The 22,413-nt window shown below is 39.0% G+C and overlaps 1 protein-coding gene across 6 annotated transcripts in view; it reads left to right on the plus strand.

Moving 5' to 3' along the window:
- INO80D (INO80 complex subunit D) overlaps window positions 1–22,413 on the plus strand; it is a 72,246-nt gene that overhangs the window by 17,162 nt on the left and 32,671 nt on the right. For 3 of the 6 annotated variants that reach the window (XM_032636905.1, XM_032636904.1, XM_032636906.1), the window contains exons 2-5: window positions 1,699–1,791; window positions 1,896–2,142; window positions 7,566–8,308; window positions 15,030–15,138. In XM_032636905.1, the coding sequence (XP_032492796.1) occupies window positions 1,925–2,142; window positions 7,566–8,308; window positions 15,030–15,138 (1,070 nt within the window). In that variant the 5' untranslated portion in view covers window positions 1,699–1,791; window positions 1,896–1,924. The remainder of the gene's footprint in view (window positions 1–1,698; window positions 1,792–1,895; window positions 2,143–7,565; window positions 8,309–15,029; window positions 15,139–22,413) is intronic. The other 3 variants (XM_032636908.1, XM_032636907.1, XM_032636909.1) reach the window with 2 other exon arrangements.

Here is a 22,413-nt window from a genome sequence, read left to right on the forward strand (position 1 = left end):
AGCATGGGTTTGCTTTGAAATAATTTCCTGTCCTGAACATCCAGACCTTCGGGGCAGCTAAATTTAAATTTTTAGTCCAACTTTTCTTCCTTGCCTCCTGATAAAGTGAAAAGGGAAAGCTATTATTTTTGTTTTACATTGATGTATGATTAGGTTTACTCAGTAATAAATGTGATTTTTATTAACCAGGCTAATGTTTCAGATTTTTTTTTTTTTTTGCTAAAGTAAGTGTAATGCTTCTCAAAGGTAATACAAATTCTCTACCTTTATCATCAGCAGGTAAAATGTAGTGATAATAAGAACGTTTATGAGTAATAACTTGTGTTTCTTCAGTGCTTAACTTATACAAGGCATGGTACTTCGCGTGTTGCGTGCTTTTATCATTGGATCCTTAGAGCAACCTGATAACATAGCTACTAATATTATCCCTATTTTACAGATGAGAAAACTGAGGTTAAATGATTTGTTCAAGGTGAATACTGTAGTTACCTTGGCAGATAATCAGACTTGAGCAGACTTATCTTCTGACTCTTCAAGGATTTATGTATCTTGTCATTCACTGGTATAAGGAGTTTCATATTTAGTTTTGCAAGTGAGAGAGTGTTTCTTGAGTTTCTCTGTAGCTGGTATCTAAGCTGTTCATCAGCTGTCTGGGTGACTTCTGGAATGTGGAGAAGGTGGGTTAGACCAGTGGTCCCCACCCTTTTTGGCACCTGGGACCAGTTTCGTGGAAGACAATTTTTCTACGGACCGGCGGGGTGGTGGGGGTGATAGTTCAGGTGGTCATGTGGGCGATGGGGAGCAATGGGGAGTGGCAGATGCAGCATCGCTTGCTCCCCGGCTGCCCACCTGCTGGGCCGCGGGTTCCGTCACGGGTCCACGGCCTGGGGGTTGGGGATCCCTGGGTTAGACCACAGCAGCCCCCTATGTCCTGGTGTGACAGATTAGTTGTTTCAGTTTCATTGCAGACTATATGGTGTTATGGTACATAAATGTTACTGCTGGACCTTTTGTGTGTAGAGAGATAGTGACTATTGTGTGATTGCTTCCTTCTGTTTTCTTCTTAAACCTCCAGAGACTCGTAAGCCACGATAATTATACTATAGCAGTGTGCTGCAGAGCACTCAACTGAATGGTGGAAATGTGGTGAATAGTCTTTGGACTCAAGAAATTTACAGTCTGGATGGGATAGGTAGGGGGGAATATTAGAGGGAAAATGACTTTTTAAAACAGGAATTTGTTCTTTTTTTGTAGTTTATAGAAACATTTGTTATAAGCTGCTAAATATTTTGCCAACATATCAAAAAATGTAGAAGTTCTGGGGGAAGTTTTGGGTCTATGAGCTCATTCCATTGTCATTTTAAAGAGACCTGGGTTCTGAAAATAGGCATAGCGTGCAACCATCAGTAGTGAAAAAAGTGACTTGCCACCTTATGATATTAGTTTGGTGGAAGAGCCCTGCTGCTTTGAGTTATTTACAAAACTTAACCAAAGCAAAAATTATTTAGTTCAATTTGGAGTGGTAGGGCAACTTAATATTTTATAATGTGTCTTATTATTTGAATTCAATATTGAGATGTTGGACTACAATGAAGAATCCATCCTGTTAGGAAGGGTGATATCCTAGAATTTTACTTCCCAGATGAGCGAGCTTTGCTTATTTCTCTTTGTTAACTAGGCCTTTTGATATTTTTGTAGACAATCTGCTTCATCTTGATTCTGCAGCATTCCAAACTGTGGTATCCTTGGGGTTCTCTTAACATTGCTATGGTGCAGAAGATTTAAAATCAGGTATGGCTGTGGGGCAGAAGTCCCTCAGTGAAATTCTCAACTTAAATCTGCATTATACTCTCTGATTTATCATTTGGGTTTCTTTTTTTGTGGTGGTCTTTTAGCTGATGTTCACAAGGAATAGAGTCACGTGATGTATGAAGGGAAACATATACACTTCTCTGAGGTTGACAATAAGCCCTTGTGCTCATATAGCCCCAAACTGTGCAAGCAGCGGCGACTCAACGGCTACGCTTTCTGTATCAGACACGTTCTGGAGGACAAGACTGCCCCCTTCAAGCAATGTGAATATGTGGCCAAGTATAATAGCCAGCGCTGCACCAACCCCATCCCTAAATCAGAGGACCGCAGGTAAGCGCTGACAGTGGGAAGCAATCTTTGATTATTAATTAGTAGGCTTGGGAGTTGGGTTTTTTTGTTTGTTTGTGTTTTGATATGATGAACTTAAATGTTGAGTTCTGGGGGTAATCTAAGTAAACTTTAGAATGGTTCTAAAGATGAGTGATGGCAGTATTTAAGAAATGGAGTAGCAACTTTGGGGAATTATTTGAAAAGTATGTTTGTTTTCTTCTTTTTTACTTAATAGACTTTCTAGGATTATTTTGAAAAAAAATTTTTTTTGCTTGAAGTCTTGGCACTGATGTGTTTGGTTTGCAGCCTTAGAAAGTATTTCCTGATTTCTCTACTTAGAATTTCATCAGCCAAAGTGAGAGAAATTATAGGAACTACTTAGGTGTTATAATTAATGATAATAATTTTAGAGTTTTTAAATCTTCGTTTGAAAAGTAGCAAATGGTATGTACTTATTGAAAAAGAATTATTCAAAAGAATGATTACTTGAATCATTCAGATTTACTTCCTCTCAGACTTCTTTTGGTTAAAAAGGGTTCCATATAGACTATATTTACTATAATTTAGAAACTGTATTTTCATAGTAAAGTAGGCTTTTTGACTAGGATTATGAATTTATATTTTTCTGAGTTAAATAAAATGTGGAGGTGTTTTTAAAGGAGTCTTACGCTGATTATCCATCTTTCATATTCTTAGGAAAATTTATATGATTTCACATGTAATCTCTTTTTTTCATGTCTCTTTATTCTCATTTCTCCAGAAACCATGCTGATCATTGTAGGATATTACAGAGAGACGCATGCTTATTTTCCTAAAAGTTTCAAATACTTGTTATCTTTAGGTAGAAATTTGAACTTTTTACTTGTCTTTAAAAAATACATATACAACCTTTATTTTTGTTCCTATATATAAGCGAATGTCACCTACGTAAATTGGTTGAAAAGGAATCATGTATTTTATATGTCATGGTGAGCAACTTTTAAACTTTTAGGGTGAAATAAATAATTTGTGTTGATAAATATCCCACCAAAATGAGTACAGTATAATGTGGTGATTTGGGAATACTCTCATAGAATTTCTAATGAGCACTGTAGGCGTCAGATTACAATACCTGAAAGTTAGAAACAGCTGTTTAGTGAGGAAAGGAATAAAATTTTAATCTCAGGTGAGAAAGGTACCAAGGTATTAGGCTAAGCATGTCTGTCCAGTTGGTTTTAGCTGACTGAAAATAATTTCTTACTGCTGCCCTTTTCTAACTTGAAGAATGGATGGACTTGGATTAACTTTTTTTTTTTTTTTTTTTTTTTTTTTTTTTTTTTTTTGCGTTACATGGGCCTCTCACTGTTGTGGCCTCTCCCGTCGCGGAGCACAGGCTCAGCAGCCATGGCTCACGGGCCCAGCCGCTCCGCGGCACGTGGGATCTTCCCAGACTGGGGCACGAACCCGTGTCCCCTGCATCGGCAGGCAGACTCTCAACCCCTGTGCCACCAGGGAAGCCCTGGATTAACTTTTTTACTTCAAGATCCATTATAATCACATTTCTATAATTTTGTCTTAAATTTAGTTTATCACACACAGTTGCAATTTTTGTCAACCTTGGATTTTTTTTATTTCAGTCGAAGCAAGTGTTATCTTAATAGCTAACAGCAAGAAGTAAAGTGAGAGTCACTCTGAATTTCTCCAAAATATTAACTCTCTGAAGCATACGTCTTCACCTTTATATTTGAAGTAATTTTCTTTTTTTAGAACAAGAAGGGAAAGGACTTTTGTGTTGCTGTGTCAAGAGAAACTAGGCTTAATAAATGCTAAGTTATACATTTTTTCAGAATTGGTCCAAAATCACATGAACACAAATGCTATGATTACTTTTCTTGTTGTAGGGTTGATTGAAAACAGATTAAAGTAGACATTAGTAGGAAGTAATATTTTACCTCAAGAAACCCAGGTTGAATTCATGTAATAGTATGTTTAAACCTGTGTATAAATATAATAGTTATAACTGTACTATATGATACAATGTAGAAAAGATTAATATTCTTTTGAAAATAAGCTTTTATCATTGTTAAGGCAGTTACTCCTTGGACACTTAGGGATTTGACATAGTTTTATGTATAGTTTTAGAAAACAGATTCCCAAGGACTTTTAATTGACAGAATTATCTGGTTGGTAGTCAGCTAGAGGAAGCTTCTTAATATCTGGTGTGTAACTTAACCTGGTATGTATTATAAGTACTAACTTATGGGATTCCGTCTTTTCGATAGAATAGTGTTATGTTCAGTAGAAATACTGGTATAATTGAAAAGTCCATTTTCTAATATACAGTGGGAAGCTAAGGCCCATTACTGTAGCCTTGATAGTTTAGAGATAAATGGGTATATTAAGTTGGTTATTTTATATAGTACTTTAAATTTAAGTTTGGTATAATTTTATATATATATTTATTTAATGGTATGTATTTACCAAGAAATTTTCTTGTTTCCTATATTTATTCTTTTCTAAAACAACTTAAGACATAATTCACATACCGTACAAGTCACGCATTTGAAGCGTACAATTCAGTATTTGTTAGTGTATTTACAGGAGTGTGCAACTATCAACACAGTCTAATTTTACATTTTCATCCCCTCCAAACAACCCATTTGCAGTCAGTCCCCTGTATTCTTTTAGACTGGAAATTCATATTTGCATTACTTTAAATGCTGTTCATAACTAAGCTGTTCTAATTCTAGTTACGAAGAATTTTCCCTTTTAGAAGAGGCAGAGTTTTTAAGAGTTCAGGCTAAATGTTGTGATAGTGTGACAGTGGCTGGAGTGGGAGTTGAGGGTGGGGTTGAAGGAGGACTGTACATGCGGATTTACCTCTGCTGGATTAGGTAATGTAGTACATAGTAGCCTCATTTACCAGTCCAGGCTGCCCATGTAAATGAGCAGAAGAGTTTGATTTCTAAATTTAAAAAACCCACTTCACTTCTCCCCACTAATAGTACTAATCCTTTTGTTAATTTGAAAATGAGTAGAAAATAACAAAAACCATTAACTCTTTGTTGGGAAGCTTAGTACAGTTATCCCTGAAACCCTTTTCCTTGTTGGCTGCAGCTTTATGAATCTGTTCTGTTTAAGGCGTGTAAGGGACCTAGCTCAAACCTGCTAGGCACACGCGTGTGCGTGCACGCACACACACACACACAAACACAGTGTAACGTCTCTTTACTGTCCAGAAAGCTTTTTCTTAATAGTTCTATTTAAAATTAAAGAGTGCCTCTGATAGATTTATTTTTAAGACACACCAACAAAACCATGTGTCCTGATTTTTGGTGAATCTGTTTTTTTTTTTTTTTTTTTTTTTTTTTTTTTTTGCGGTATGCGGGCCTCTCACTGCTGTGCCCTCTCCCATTGCGGAGCACAGGCTCCGGACGCGCAGGCCCAGCGGCCATGGCTCACGGGCCCAGCCACTCCGCGGCATGCGGGATCCTCCCAGACCGGGGCACGAACCGGTATCCCCTGCATCGGCAGGCGGACTCTCAACCACTGCGCCACCAGGGAAGCCCCTGAATCTGTGTTTTTAACGATCATTAAAACAGTTTTTTGTTGCAGCCCATTGAGTTTGGGGATTGACATTATTTACTTTATTGCCTTTTTCCCCAAACTGTGTTCTATGGAGGTATCATAAATATGCTGCAATAAAATAGGTGCCATTTTAAATATGTTTGGGAAGCAATGCTATATGGGTAGATTTCTGCCCTTGGTGTATAATGCACATTATCATACAAAATGCTTTGAGAGGTTGTCTAGCAGAAACAAATGATGAAATCATTATCTAATTCTGTTTAAGCCAGCATTTTCCAAATTTATTTAAGCATGGAATACTGTTTTTATGACATACTTGTTAACATACCTTGGAACTGCATGAGGTATACCAGTTCAGGAAATACTACTTTTCTACTGGTTAGAAGCCTTCACAGGATTTCAGTGAAATTTATTGGAATAACATGCGTTCTACTTTCTCATTATGTAGAAGGATTCTGTCTTTTCATAGTATTTTAAAAATAGCATTTATATTACAGAAGTAACCTGCTCATTGTTGAAGACTTATGGAGTCTCTGTGAGCTTTGACATTTATTTTTTTCTATTTTTTTAATTGAAGTATAGTTGATTTACAATGTTGTGTTAATTTCTGCTGTATAGCACAGTGATTCAGTTATACATATATATACATTCTTCTTCATAGTCTTTTCCATTATAGTTTATCACAGGATATTAAATATTGTTTCCTGTGCTATACAAGCTTTGATTTTTAGTTTGTCTCAGCTCTGTCACTTTCCAGATAGGTGGCTTTGGGCAAGTTATTTAATTTGTATAAAATTTAGTTTCCTCATCTGTATAAAGGGCATTATTTTAGTACCTACTGCAGGTAGAAACTAGCTAGAGGAGATAATCCTTGTACTTAACACGTGGCTGGCTATTGAGAAACTCATTTAATCGATTATCGCACTAACTAGTTTTATTATTTTATTTTCTCCTTCTCCCTCTCTCTCTCTCTGTGTGTGTGTGTGTGTGTGTGTGTGTGTGTGTGTAGAACACACACAGTAGACATTTGGCATTCTTTTCTTTTTTTTAAACTTTTTATCTTATATTGGAGCATAGCCGATTAACAATGTTGTGAGAGTTTCAGGTGCACAGCAAGGCGACTCAGCCATACATATACGGGTATCCATTCTCCCCCAGACTCCCCTCCCATCCAGGCTGCCACATAACACTGAGCAGAGTGCCCTGTGCTGTGCAGTAGGTCCTTGTTGGTTATCCTTTTTAAATACAGCAGTGCGTACTTGTGGATCCCACACTCCCTGACTATCCCTTCCCTCCATCCTTCCCCCCTCCCCCCATAACCATAAGTTCATTCTCTAAGTCTGTGAGTCCGTTTCTGTTTTGTAAATACGTTCATTTGCATCATTTCTTTGACATTTAACATTCTGAAGTGTTCTGTCATCAGATCTTTGTGAATCTCCAATACTTGAACGGCTTTGGGACATATATTTTTTTCTCCATAAGAGAATTTTAAGTGATCCTTTAGACTCCTGATGAGCTACTTTGTATGCTATGAATAGAGAATAACAAAGTGGTGTGAGAAGCAATAGCTGGGTGGTTGGTTATCCAGGGCCACTCACTATTTGAATGACTTGCTTCTGTCTGGCAGCCTCTTCACATGTACAATTCATATATTTGCTTTAGCAAAATTGCACAGACTTTGAGGGTTGCTTGAGGGTAGTGGAAGTTGTATAAATCACATCCATGAATGCCAAAGAGTTATTAGAGTCATGCATTTGGAACATATTAGGATTCACATTTTATGATACGTAGTTTTCTATTCTCCTTTTTTAATATGTATCATGAACATTTTCCTGTATATGTGTGTATTTTTAAAGGTACTGCAACAGCCACTTGCAGGTACTTGGCTTTATCCCGAAAAAAGAGAGGAAGAAAAAGAATGATCCTCTAGATGAGGTAAAGGTCAGGCACCAAATGGATACCATGGCCTTTAGCCTGACGGTGCCCACGTTGGCCTTGAAGATGCCCAATGGACTGGATGGAATGTCCCTCTCTCCACCGGGGGCAAGGGTCCCTCTCCACTACCTGGAAACTGAGTTGGAAGACCCATTTGCTTTCAACGAGGAAGATGATGACCTAAAGAAAGGGGCAACTGTGAGAAAGAAGTTGCAGAGCAAGTTGGCCCAGAATCGGCAGCGCCAGAGAGAGACAGAGATTTTAAAAGTTCGACAAGAGCACTTTAGTCCCCCTCCTGCACCTTCTCAGCAGCAGCCTCTGCAGCAGCACTCCCACCTGTCACCTTTATCCACTTTAAAACCTCCAGCGCCACCGCAGGGTCTAGTGTGCAAGTCACCTCAACCTCAGAACACCAGCCTACCAATGCAGGGAGTGGCCCCCACTCCACACACTATAGCACAAGCCAGGCAGTTGTCTCACAAGAGGCCTCTGCCCCTCCTGCCATCTAGTAGGGCTCCCGTCGTGGACCCGCCCAGGACTGACCGGGTCCTTATGAAAGCCACAGCCTTCTCTCCACACTTCTCTTGTATAAGTCGACTGCAGAGACTGGTGAAACTGTGCACCCAAAAACATCAGCTGGACACTGATCTGTTTCCCCATTTAGGTGAGTTACCGTCTATTTTACCATATCATGTGTGTGTAATGTGACAAGATGTGCCTATTGCACAAGGTTTTATTTTCATAACCTTCTCATGTAATAGGAGTAAAAGAATACTTGGACAGAGTGGTCAATTAAAGATTCGTATTTAGGTAGACCTCTTTAAAGTAAATATGCTACTGGACAGGACAGTGACTGGTGAACAGGTTACAGAAGAAATAGGAGCTGGGAATTTAGAATTCCAGTTATAGCTTCTAGCGGTAGTAGTAGCAGTATTAAAAGCAGTTGTGTTTGGTTTTGTACCTCTGAGCTCAGTCCCTGTGTGTCTAATGAAGTTCTCCACATGTCTTATCACAGGACTTTGGAATAAGATAGCATTGTAAATATCTGCTGACAGTTTTCTGAAAAAAAAAAAAAAATTCTTAAAGTAATACCTGTTCACGATTGAAAAGCAAAAAATTACAGATAAAACTTTAATGTAGTCAGATGTCTGTCTTTCCTTTATTGCTTCTGAGTTTTATCTTACTCAAGAAAATCTCTCTGATAGCGAGTTTATACAGTTATTCTGTATTTTCTATTAATAGTTTGTTTTATTTTTGATCATTTAAGTCTTTGATTCACTTGGAATTTATTCTTGAATGTGTTGTGAGTTGTGATTCTAACTTTAGGAAAAATTATTTGCATGACATATGACAGCAATAGAAAAATGGGAAAAGGATGGGAATAGAGGAAGAAGAAATATAAATGGTCAATAAACAAATGAAAACCTCAATCCTCGTAACAGACGAGGAAACGCAAATTAAAGTAACAATGATTTACTATCATATTGGCAAAAAGTATATCTGTTGTTGATGAGGATATGGGATCTCATACTTTGCTGGTGAGTAATGCAACAATATATACTAATTAAAAGTATATGTATAGCCAGCAAGCTCACTTTTGGGACTCTATCTATGGATAAAAAAAAAATATCAGAACGTAAGGATATGTGTTCCAGGTTGTTTACTACAGCATTGCTTACAGTATTGCTTGCAGTATTAAAAATCTGAAAACAACCTTTATAACCTATAGGAAATTCAGAATTGGGTAAATTCTGGTACATATACATTTTATGAAGTATGCAACTATTAAAAAGAATGAATGAAATCTCCATCTTTTACCTGGATGTGCTCATGATACATTAACAAGTAGAAAAATACCAAGAGGTATTGTACTGTCCCATGTTTGTAAAAATAAGCAAAGTGAACAAACAAGGGACACCAGTATATCTATTGATCAATCATATGGATAGATGTATGCCTCTCTGGTATGAGCATAGTTAAAGTGTGAATGGATGTACACTATCAGTCTGTTAACATTGGCTACCATGGCGGGGGATGGAATTGGACAGGATATGTTTTGGGGAGATGGGAGTGATATTTCTTCTTCTACAGCTTCATATTATTTCATTTGTTATTAAACCATGTATGACTTTTGGTAATTAAAAAAACTAATAAAACTTAAAGAAAAAATATAGATAAGCAAAGTAATAAATTAAAACACCCCAAGCCTTATTAATACCTATTTGTTAATATCTTGGCATATTCTTTTAGATACATAAAAGTAAGTTCCTGTTGTATGTACAGTATTGTAACCTGTTTTAAAATGTTTTGTAATGTATTATCACGTTAGTAATTTTTCATACACAGTTTGTCACAGCTGAATTCTTTCTTGAATTTAAATCATTTCCAATTTATTAAAGTGTAAAGTGTTGTAGCTATATAGCCCTCTCAGTAAAATAATTACCGTCACATCTTTAATTTTTCCTTCAAATAGATTCCTGGAAGCAGAATTGCTGATCCCAAGCTTTTGCACTTTTTAAAAAGGTTTCTGATGTATATTGCCAAATTTTCCTTCAGAATTGTTTTGTCAGTTTACTTTTCTTTCAGCAGTGTATGAGAATGACAGTTTCTCTACATCTTTATAGCCCTGGATATTAGATATTATTATTATTATTTAGCCTTTGCAAATTTGATAGAAAGTTTGCTTTAATTTGCATACCTTAGATCAGTGTTTCTCAAGTGTTTGGCCTGAGAATCACTTTTTTTGCACTCTCAAAAATTATCGAGGACACGGTAGAGATTTTGTATATGTGAGTTATATTTACTGAATTAGAAGTTAAAACTGAGAAATTAAAAAAATACTAATTCATTTTAAAGTAACAATAAATTTACTGCATGTTAACATGTTCTTTTTATGAAAAATAACTGTTTTCTAAAACAAAAACACATATAATGGGGAGAGCAGTATTGTTTGACGTTGTTTAGCAAATCTTAATGTCTGATGTGCTAGATATGTGCTTCTGCATTCAATGTGTCCTGATATGTGGTTTTTTTTTTTCTGGTTAGGAGATAAAAATATGGCCTTACACATTTGTAGCTGGAAAATGGAGGGATATTTTAATAGTTTTTTCCAAATAATTGTAGATATTTGTAATTGGTTCTACACCAAAACTTGACAAGTGGTAGTTTCTTAAAAATTAGTTTCAACATGGAATCTGAAACCATATCTAGGAATTTTGCATACTGTTACATTAAAATCCATTGTTTTTTTTTTTGTTTTTTTTTTTTTTTGGTACGCGGGCCTCTCACTTGTTGTGGCCTCTCCCTTTGTGGAGCACAGGCTCCGGACACGCAGGCTCAGCGGCCATGGTTCACGGGCCCAGCCGCTCCACGGCATGTGGGATCTTCCCGGACCGGGGCACGAACCTGTGTCCCCTGCATCGGCAGGCGGACTCTCAACCACTGTGCCACCAGGGAAGCCCTCCATTGATTTTTTTTTTAAATTAATTAATTAATTTATTTTTGGCAGTGTTGGGCCTTCGTTTCTACGCGAGGGCTTTCACTACTTGCGGCAAGCGGGGGCCACTCTTCATCGCGATGTGCGGGCCTCTCACTATTGCGGCCTCTCTTGTTGCGGAGCGCAGGCTCAGTAGTTGCTCCGCGGCGTGTGGGATCTTCCTAGACCGGGGCTCGAACCCGTGTCCCCTGGATTGACAGGCAGATTCTCAACCACTGCGCCACCAGGGAAGCCCCCCTCCATTGATATTTGAATGAATATTTTACCCATGAGTGATGTTGTAACATCGTATGTTGGTCATTTGGAAGATATTGCTCTACTGAGTTACACAGATGTCCCAAATGTTGACACATTTCATTATACAAAAATTTTAGATTGCATTCATTAATATTAGCACCAGTCTTACCGGAGAAGTCCAACTCTTAGGTATTTGTCATACTTTCAGTGATAAATTCAAGTTTCCCCCAAAACTGAGCTTTCAAGTGAACATTTGAATGTTACTATTGGCAATAAATACTGTTCATTGTTTTCCTTGGGGTGATGGTTTCACTATGTTCATTTTAGAAAAAATGACTGCCAGATAGCCAATAGTTTGTCAGTCACTCTTTCAAATAAAATTGGTGTTGAATGAGGGGAAAGCAGCTAGTTCAGGTCACAACTAAGAGTCCCACAAAGTGCTTTTCCTCAAGACAGCTGCTGTACTTTCTTCGGATGCAATAGAGGTGCTTTATATATACCTCGCATTTCATCACACACAGCATCATAAAGACATATACACAAGAATCAAGATATAATCAAATAAAGTCTTTAATAAATGAGTGCTTTATCAAGGATGGTCTTAAATTGTTTTTTGTATACTTGTTTTCATTTAATTGCAAGTCATGGTATGGAATATATATTGACAACTAGTACAGTTTTGTGCCCCTGCCTTGGTTCACGCTAAGGCGTCAGCAGTTTCACCCACCATGGGTTTTTTGTTGTTGTTTTTACCATCAGTGCCAATGTCAACACAGTAAAAAAGGCAAATAACATTTTAGTATTGTTTTGAAGATAGTGTTGACCTAAGCATCTCCCTAAAAAGTGTTTCAGGGACCCCTGGGGATCTGTGGGCCATACTTTTGAGTAAGGACTGCTCTTTTAGATTAATAATGTAGTTTTGAATATTGGTTCATACTACTTTTTTTGGACATATGTATTTCCTATTTTATCTTGTCAGTTTTTTCATCCATTTTTTTTTTTTTTTTTTTTTTTTTTTTTTTTTTTTGCGGTACGCGGGCCTCTCACTGCTGTGGCCTCTCCCACTGCGGAGCACAGGCTCCGGACGCGCAGGCTCAGCGGCCATGGCTCACGGGCCCAGCCGCTCCGCGGCACGTGGGATCTTCCCAGACCGGGGCACGAACCTGCGTCCCCTGCATCGGCAGGCAGACTCCCAACTACTGCGCCACCAGGGAAGCCCTCATCCATTTTTATTTAAGCATTTCTCTTTTTTATTGATAGGTGTAAGAGCTTTTTATACATATTTAATGTTTGTTGCAAAACCTCTCCTCACTCCCATTTGTTACTTGCTTTTAGTATCTACTATAAAGGTTTTGGAATTTAGAGGTTAAATTTTTTTATGTATTCTCTCTCTCTTTTTAAAGATTTCTTCCTTTTGAATCAGGTTTATTTTCTCCTCTTGTTTAGGCTCTCTTCATTCCAAGAGTATATAAATATGTTCACCTATATTTTCTTTTAGCCCTTTTATTATTTTAGTCATCTGTTTGGAACTCATTAGGTGTTAGTTTTGAGGCAGAGATCTAACTTTTCTTTCCAAATGTTTGCCTTTTATTCTACCTTTTACCCATATCATCTGCTAAATTTTTTTTTTTTCATCTGCTAAATTTTTATTTATATTTCTGTTTATTTATAGATGCTGATAATATTTTAACTTATGAAACTATGACATTTTATGTTGTGTTGAGGGCTGACTTTCAATCATTTTGAACAGAACTAAAACTCATAGAAAAGTATTGTCTTTTTATTTTTTAAAAATTCAAGCATATGAGGGACCCAAATTTTTAAAACAGTTTATTTTGGAGAAACCAGAAATTACAGTGCACTATTATAACCAAGTGTACTCTGCATTCATGTCAGCAAAGAATACTTAAAGAAAAACGCAGTATTTAATTGGCTTGTACAGTCCTGTTGGGCTGGTTATCTCAATTAGTTACATTGAAACTAGTGATAACGAAGCCAAGATCAAAGGTTTGCTTTATTGGACAGTTAATTTTACAACAGGAGAAACACTTCCATCTTACTTCTTATGACTTAGATCTTGACTTTTTCAGAGAAAGCATGGGTATCTTAGTAGACATTATTATGACTTCTACAGAAAATATAAAAAATAACAACTCAATGTTCTAATTTTTAAAGGTGCCTTGATTTCACTTTGTGTTTGAAGGATCTCACCTTTCAACATCCTGAAGGTGATGATGTGGTCACTTATTTGTTTTTTTATTTTTTTGATTTACTCTTTAACAAACTACTAATTATTTTAGTTAGAGAAAGTAACTTAGTTTTTAAGATGACCTGACATTTTGAATAGTCATCTTGGAACTAGATTTGGCGTTTCTTTATGCCAATGGCAATATTTAATTTTAAGCATTTATAATTTGCATTTCAATTAACCTTTTCTTAATTTCCCAATTTGGCACATGTAAACTCATTTAAATTATGGAAGAAATCTGTGAGGTCCTTTTTAACTAACTGTGCCTAATGAAGATGGTCTTTTGATTTTTGAGGGTCTCAAGAAGGAAGACATAGAATACTAGTCATCAAGGTATCTAATTAAAGTTTCATAGTGGTATGAGTTTATTAAGGTTATGTAGTCCACACACTGTTGTATTTTAGGCTATGCAACATCAGTATTTAAGACCTCTTCAAGATACAAAATTAAAAAGGCAAAACCTTTGGGACTTCCTTAGCGATCAGGTGGTTAAGATGCTGTGCTTCCACTGCAGGGGGCACAGGTTCGATCCCTGGTCAGGGAACTAGGATCACGCATACTCTGCTGTGGGGCCAAAAAAAAAAAAGAAAAAAAGAAAAGGCAAAACCTGTATGTTGGAAGCTAACAATTATCCAGTCATTAAAAATAATAGGATTTAACAAAATAAATAAGCATTATTATACTGTATTTCTCCACTTTTCCCTCTAACCTTGTTTTCCAAATGGAACTCAAAACGTGACAGCTCTTGTTTAAAAGAACTGAAAGAAACCCCAAGCGATACTAGAAATAGAACATTGCCATCCTGCCCTTCCCTCTTCCCGTAAGGGACAAGAGCCTGGGAATGGCCCTGCCTAGTGGATGGTGTCCTTTCCTCCAGAGATGATGTTGGGAAAAGGGGATGGAGTGTGCCTGCCTTTCACAGTATATTCTAGGCCCCTTCTTTGATGACATATAGCATGAGTCCACTGGCACCTTTTGACTTTTTCTTGCCTGAACATGAATTAGGCTTCTTTTCCTGTCATTTTGAACATGTTTTATGTTTTTCGACATTATTTTAGTGTATAACATTTTGATATTTAAGAAATTCTACCCCTTTTTTTGACTTGAACTCTCTCTTTGCTTTGTGTTGTTTCTACTCCATTTGTGAAGCATCTGACGAAAGAAGTTCATCCGTGGAATATAGCCTTTTTGTTGTAATGTCATTATTTTAAATGCGAGTGCATGTCATACATTCATTATTAATACCTTTGCCAGAACAGGGCTGAAACTCATCAGGAGGGATTTATTCACACTATGAGAGTACTTGCTATAGGTGTCGGGTTATGTATTTCAGGTAGCTTTTTATGTAAATTTTAAATAAATATTCATTTTTTCTAACTTGCAACATCCTCTCCTCTGTCCTAGGGTTGGACTGGTCTGAAGAGAGTGGAGAAGAACTGGAGGACTCAGAGCAGGCCTCGCCATACCAGGTTGCCTGGTCCATCCGAGAGACCCTCAGATACGAAAGACACACGTGAGTCTTCCTTTTCTTTTTATTCTTTTTTTTTTTTTTCGGTACACGGGCCTCTCACTGTTGTGGCCTCTCCCGTTGCGGAGCACAGGCTCCGGACGCGCAGGCTCAGCGGCCATGGCTCACGGGCCTAGCCACTCCACGGCATGTGGGATCGTCCCGGACCAGGGCACGAACCTGTGTCCCCTGCATCGGCAGGCGGACTCTCAACCACTGCGCCACCAGGGAAGCCCTCTTTTTATTCTTAAATTTCCACTGTAGTAGATTGATTTTTCCTATATATGCTAATTTCATTTTATTTTTATTTTTTAAATAAATTTATTTATTTTTGGCTGCATTGGGTCTCCGTTGCTGTGTGTGGGCTTTCTCTAGTTGCAGCGAGTGGGGCCTAGTCTTCATTCTGGTGTGCGGGCTTCTTACTGCGGTGGCTTCTCTTGTTGCGGAGCATGGGCTCTAGGCACGCGGGCTCAGTAGTTGTGGCTCACGGGCTCTAGAGCACAGGCTCAGTAGTTGCGGCACACGGGCTTAGTTGCTCCGCGGCATGTGGGATCTTCCCAGACCAGGGCTCGAACCCGTGTCCCCTCATTGGCAGGCGGATTCTTTTTTTTTTTTTTTTTTTGCGGTACGCGGGCCTCTCACTGTTGTGGCCTCTCCCGCTGCGGAGCACAGGCTCCGGACGCGCAGGCTCAGCAGCCATGGCTCACGGGCCCAGCCGCTCCGCGGCATGTGGGATCTTCCCGGACCGGGGCACGAACCCGTGTCCCCTACATCGGCAGGCGGACTCTCAACCACTGCGCCACCAGGGAAGCCCTCATTTTATTTTTTAAAGATAAATTTATTTATTTATGGCTGCGTTGGGTCTTCTTTGCTGCGCGAGGACTTACTCTAGTTGTGGCAAGTGAGGGCTACTCTTCATTGCGGTGCACGGGCTTCTCATTGCGGTGGCTTCTCTTGTTGCAGAGCACGGGCTTCAGTAGTTGTGGTGCGAGGGCTTTAGTAGTTGTGGCTCGTGGGCTCAAGAGCACAGGCTCAGTATTTGTGACGCACGGGCTTAGTTCCTTCACGGCATGTGGGATCTTCCTGGACCAGGGCTCGAACCTGTGTCCCCTGCATTGGCAGGCAGACTCTTAACCACTGTGCCACCAGAGATATCCCTATCCATTCTCTGATATTTCTAATGCGCTGAATATTTCTATGTTAAAATATTTTTTTTGAAATAATCTCGTTGGAGGTTCTCAATATCTACCTTATCAGAAAGCTGTAGGTTAATGCCCAGCCGCTTCAGTGGTAAGAAGAAGACTAGTTCTCTTTCAGGGGACTGCCTCAGCATCATAGGTATATGCTTGGTGCGGTGTGACAGGACTGAGATAGATCCTTCTCTGTGGGGCTAAAAGATGACTCACAGACTCAGCTAATTATTATTTTCGTTTAAGTACTGTGGTTTGTATAGGTGTTCAGCAAGACAGAGGGGAGACTATCTGCACCCAGGCCGACTCCTAGAATTTCACAGTATCATAGTAGGCATATACATTCTAAGGTCCGGTTTCTGAATTTATAGGCTTAAAAATGTGATTTGTTAGTACACCCAGAAATGATTAGGCTTAGGGAGCTGATTCACTAGAGGCTAATGTATAAGCCAAAATGACAGTTTTTAGTAGGAATTATCATCATTAAGTAGTACAGATGTTCACTAAGCAAAACTATACGGGAAGCAAATTATAGTCAGAAGCTTATTTGGACATGGAATTAGAGCAAGGAGAGTTAGCTGGATTTATTAATGGCCAGTGTCATTAAACTATAACAGCCTGATGCCTCCATTTCCACTCTTGGGCTTTATATCCTGTATAGTTGTCCCTGTCTCCCCTGTCTCCTAGTTACTATTGGAAAATGCTATATATTTTTTTTCTCTCTCTGAGATTCCATTTTATATGTCATTTAAGACTGTTTCCTCACCATTAGCATTTCTTGTTTTCAGACAGAAGTACAATTGAGCTTAAGCTTTCTAAGTTATAGATAATATCAACCATGCTTCCTAAGGTTGATAATTCAAATCAGCTTAGCTTGACTTGGGATATTTTGGGTTAATTTTCCAAATGCTATAAATAGATAACATAACTAAATGCTCGGCACAGTACCTGGTAGCTAAGAATCCTATTTTAATTCTGAAAATTACCTGAACGTTAGTATTGGGAGTATTTGCCCTTGATTAGGAGCCATGTATATTCCATTTCTGCCTTCTAGTGCAGTTCTCAGAATATTTCTTTTGCTGTTATAGACTTGTGACCATCAGCTTTGTCTTCATCTCTGTAGCATTTTACTTTCATGGCCAGTTTGGCTAACTTGCTTCTTCTTTGACTGGCTCTTCTTTTCCTTCAGTATATATTTCTCCTTTTTACAAGCAATTTTCCTTACTTCCTGCCCAGCTGTCCCTTTAATCTTTTCCTCTTCACTCATTTGTTTATTCACTTGTTCAGCGTATTCTTGTTGAACTAGTATTATGCTTCAGGCATGGGGCACTACATTCTTTTCCTTGGGTGAAGCTGGGATTGCGTTGGTTTACCATCCCTTCTGTGCCTGCAGCTGCACATCTGCATCTGCCACTGTGCTCTCTCACAGGAACCTCTGTCCTTCTTTTTTAGACTACCTACAGAACTACTTTATTCCAGCTTCTTGTTGTGCTTCAGTGTAGTAGAAAATGGAGAGCTGTAGAAAATCGGCCCTACCTAGCCTGTCCATTATATCTTCAAGAAGTTTTGGCCATGTGAAATTTCTCAAGATTTCGCCATTTAAAATTGCTCAGTGAGTTCATTGTGTTTTGGGGGGAAAAAAGGCACAGCGGCGTGATCGCTACATTCCCCCCGAAGAACCTTTTCATGAGCTTTCTTCCTAAACCAAAATTGTACTTAAATTTGGGGAGAAAATTTGGCCTTGTTTTGGCAGAGGTTCCTTGGTTACTTAGTTTAGTTGTAGATGCATATGCCAAAGTGGAGCTCTTAAGATTTTACTTAGGTCTCTCAGTAGCAGAAATAAGTTGGTATCTTAAATGTAGTATTAAGGAACAGTAAGTACTGCCAGTAACTGCTTCCCTTTTCACATTCCTAATGATGTCTTTGATAGAATAAAGTTCTTAATTTCAATGGGTACAGTTTATTAGTTTTTTCCTGTATGGTTAATTTGTGACCTGTTTAAGAAATCACTGCTTACCCCAGGGTCATGAAGCTATTTTCTCATATTATCTTCTAGAAGCTTTATTGTTTCACTGACAATCTTTCTGGAATTTATTTTTGTATATTTTATATATGATGTGAGTTAGGGCCAAGGATCTTCTTTTTTTTTTTCTTTTTCCATATGGCTTCTCTATTTAAGCAGCACTATTTATTGAACACTTATTTTTCATTGCATTGGAAGCCTTGACATAAATGTGTATGTCTGTTTGTGCATTTTCTAATCTCTTCCATTGGCCTATTTGTCCTTGTGCAAATAACTTCAAAGTTTTAATTAAAATAGCTTCAAATAGGGATTTCCCTGGTGGTGCAGTGGTTAAGAATCCACCTGCCAATGCAGGGGACACAGGTTCGAACCCTGGTCTGCGAATATCCCACATGCCACAGAGCAACTAAGCCCGTGCACCATAACTGCTGAGCCTGTGCTCTAGAGCCCGCTGAGCCACAACTACTGAAGCCGAGCGCCTAGAGCCTGTGCTCCGCAACAAGAGAAGCCACAGCAATGAGAAGCCCACGCACTGCAACGAAGAGTAGCCCCCACTTGCCACAGTTAGAGAAAACCCACGCACAGCAACAAAGACCCAACACAGCCAAAAAATAAATTAATAAATATAAAAAAATAGCTTCAAATAGATTTTAATCCTTTTTTGTGTGTGTGTGGTACACGGGCCTCTCACCGTTGTGGCCTCTACCATTGCGGAGCACAGGCTCCAGACACTCAGGCTTAATGGCCATGGCTCACGACCCAGCCGCTCCGTGGCATGTGGGATCTTCCCGGACCAGGGCACGAACCCGTGTCCCCTGTATCGGCAGGCAGACTCTCAACCACTGCACCACCAGGGAAGCCCAGATTTTAATCTTTTTGAAGAAAGCTTTTGGTTTCATTGATTTTTTTTTTTTTTTTTTTTTTAAATTTTAATTTCTTGTTTTTTATTTCATTGCTTTCTGCTCTTTGTTTCCTTTTGTTTGGCTTTAATTTTTTTTGACGTTTTTAAGGTAATAGCTTAAATCAGTTAAATCTGAGATATTTCTTGTTTTCTTTTTTTTAATTTTTTTTTGGCTGCCTTGGGTCTTGGTTGCTGTGCGAGGGTTTTCTCTAGTTGTGGCGAGTGGGGGCTACTCTTCGTTGCAGTGCGTGGACTTCTCATTATAGTAGCTTCTCTTGTTGCGGAGCATGGGCTCTGGGCGCATGGGCTTCAGTAGTTGCAGCATGCGGGCTTCAGTAGTTGCGGCACGTGGGCTCAGTTGTGGCTCATGGGCTTAGTTGCTCCACGGCATGTGGGATCTTCCCAGACCAGGGATCGAACCCATGTCCCCTGCATTGGCAGGCAGATTCTTAACCACAGCATCACCAGGGAAGTCCTTCTTGTTTTCTAACATAGATGCTTGGTGCTATACATTTCCCTCTAAACACTGGTTTTAGCTGCATCCCACAAATTTTGATACAACATGTTTTCATTTTTATTCAATTCAAAATATTTTCTAATTCCCCCGCCCCGCCCCGCCTTTTTCTGTTTTGGCCACGCTGCGTGGCTTGTGGGATCTTAGTTCCCTGAGTAGGGATTGAACCCAGGCCCTTGGCAGTGAGAGAGTAGAGTTCCTAACCACTGGACCACCGGAGAATTCCCTCTAATACCCCTTTTGATGTCTTCTTTGATCTATGGGTTATTTAGAAGTGATATTTAGTTTCCACATATTTGGGGATTTATCAGGAATTGGTTTTTAATTTAATTGTACTATGTTCAGAGACCACATTTAGATTACAGTGTTCTGTAAATGTCAATTAAGTCAAGTTGGTTGATAGTGTTGTTCAGGTCTTCTTTAATTTTCTTTCTTTTCATCTTTGGTGATTTTCTTTCATTTTGTTCTGTCAGTTACTGGAAAGGGATGTTGAAATCTCTACTTGCGGATTTGATTATTTCTCCTTTTAGGTCTCTCACGTTTTTTTTTTTTTTTTTGAAAATTACATTCTTTATTTTTAAACTATCCCTTAATATTATCACATTTGCTTTGTAGCCAATAAAAACAACATATGTATGCTTGGGTGTGAAAGATGGGGTGAGGCAATGTTGATGGAGAGCAGGACGACCTTCAGCCCCTGAATAAGACTCTTGGTATCATTGTTCACAACGTTTCTTTTGCTGTCTTATTTCTACCATGAGAGACTAAACAGGATCGTTTTTTATTATTCAGTTTATTGAAACTGGGCTTCCCTGGTGGTGCAGTGGTTAAGAATCTGCCTGCCAATGCAGGGAACGTGGGTTCAAGCCCTGGTCTGGGAAGATCCCACGTGCCACAGAGCAACTAAGCCCGTGCGCCACAACTACTGAGCCTGCACTCTAGAGCCCGTGAGCCACAACTACTGAGCCTGCGTGCCACAATCACTGAATCCCGTGCACCTAGAGCCCGTGCTCCGTAACAAGAGAGGCCACCTCAATGAGAAGGCTGTGCACTGCAACAAAGAGTAGCCTCCGTTCTCCACAACTAGAGAAAGCCCATGCACAGCAATGAAGACCCAATGCAGCCAAAAATAAATAAATTAAAATAAATAAATTTTTAAAAATTTATGGAAACTAAAAAACAAATAAAACAAAATCCCCCAAAACACAGTTCACCTATTATTCTTACTCATTACCCCTGTCTCTGGGAACCACCAATTAAGTCTCTGTAGCTATGAGCTTGATGGGGGTTTTTGTTTGTTTTGTTTTCTTTGTTTATTTTGGCTGCACTGGGTCTTAGTTGTGGCATGCAGGATCTTAGTTACAGCATGCGGGCTTCTTAGGTGCACCATGAATGCGGGATCTAGTTCCCTGACCAGGGATCGAACCTGGGCCCCCTGCATTGGGAGCGTAGAGTCTTACCCACTGGACCACCAGGGAAGTCCCTGTTTTGTTTTGTTTTGTTTTGTTAAAGATTCCACATATAAGAAAGAACACATGGTATTTGTTTCTATTTCTGACTTGTTTCGTTTAGCATAATGCCCTTGATGTCCATCCATGATGTCATGAATGGCAACATTTCATTCTTTTTTATGGCTGAATAATATTCCATTGTATACATATCATACAATTTCTTTTTCCATTCATCTGTGTGTGGGCACTTATGTTGCTTCCACATCTTAGCTATTGTGAATGATGATACAGTGAACTTGGCGGTGCTAATATCTCTTTGAGACAGTGATTTCATTTCCTTTGGTTATGTTTACCCAGAAGTGAGATTGCTGGATCATGTGGTAATTCTGTTCTATTTTTAATTTTTTGAGGACCCTCCATACTGTTTCCCATTGTGACTGCTCCAATTTACATTCCCACCAACAGTGTACAAGGATTCCCTTTTCTCCGCATCCTCACCAACACTTATTTCTTTTTGGTAGTAGCCATTCCAACAGGTGTGAGGTGATATCTTATTGTGGTTTTGATTTGCATTTTAATGATGATTAACTATGGTGAGCATCTTTTTATATACCTATTAGCCATCTGTATGTCTTCTTTTGCAAAATTGGATTTTTTGCCTTTTCGCTATTGATTTGTATGAGTTCTTTCACTTTTTACTTCACCCATTTTGTAGTTCTGTTATTTGATACATAAACATTTAAGATTGTTCTGTTCTCTTGATGAAGTGATCCTTTTATTTTTATAAAATGACGCTCCTTATCCCAGTCATAGTGTTTGCTCTGAGATCTTACTTTATGTGATATTAGTGTAGCCACTCGAGCTTTCTTTTGGTTACTGCTAACTTGGTATCTTTTTCAGTCCTTTTACTTTTTTTTTTTTTTTTTTTTTTGCGGTACGCGGGCCTCTCACTGTTGTGGCTGTGGCCTCTCCCGTTGTGGAGCACAGGCTCCAGACGCGCAGGCTTAGCGGCCATGGCTCACAGGCCCAGCCGCTCCGCGGCATGTGGGATCTTCCCGGACTGGGGCACGAACCCATGTCCCCTGCGTTGGCAGGTGGACTCTCAACCACCGCGCCACCAGGGAAGCCCCAGTCCTTTTACTTTTAACCTATTTTAGTCTTTGTATTTGAAGTGGGTTTCTTGTTGGCCGCATATAATTAGG

Source organism: Phocoena sinus, chromosome 7 (assembly GCF_008692025.1).
Source record: "Phocoena sinus isolate mPhoSin1 chromosome 7, mPhoSin1.pri, whole genome shotgun sequence".
NCBI classification, from domain to species: Eukaryota; Metazoa; Chordata; class Mammalia; order Artiodactyla; family Phocoenidae; genus Phocoena; species Phocoena sinus.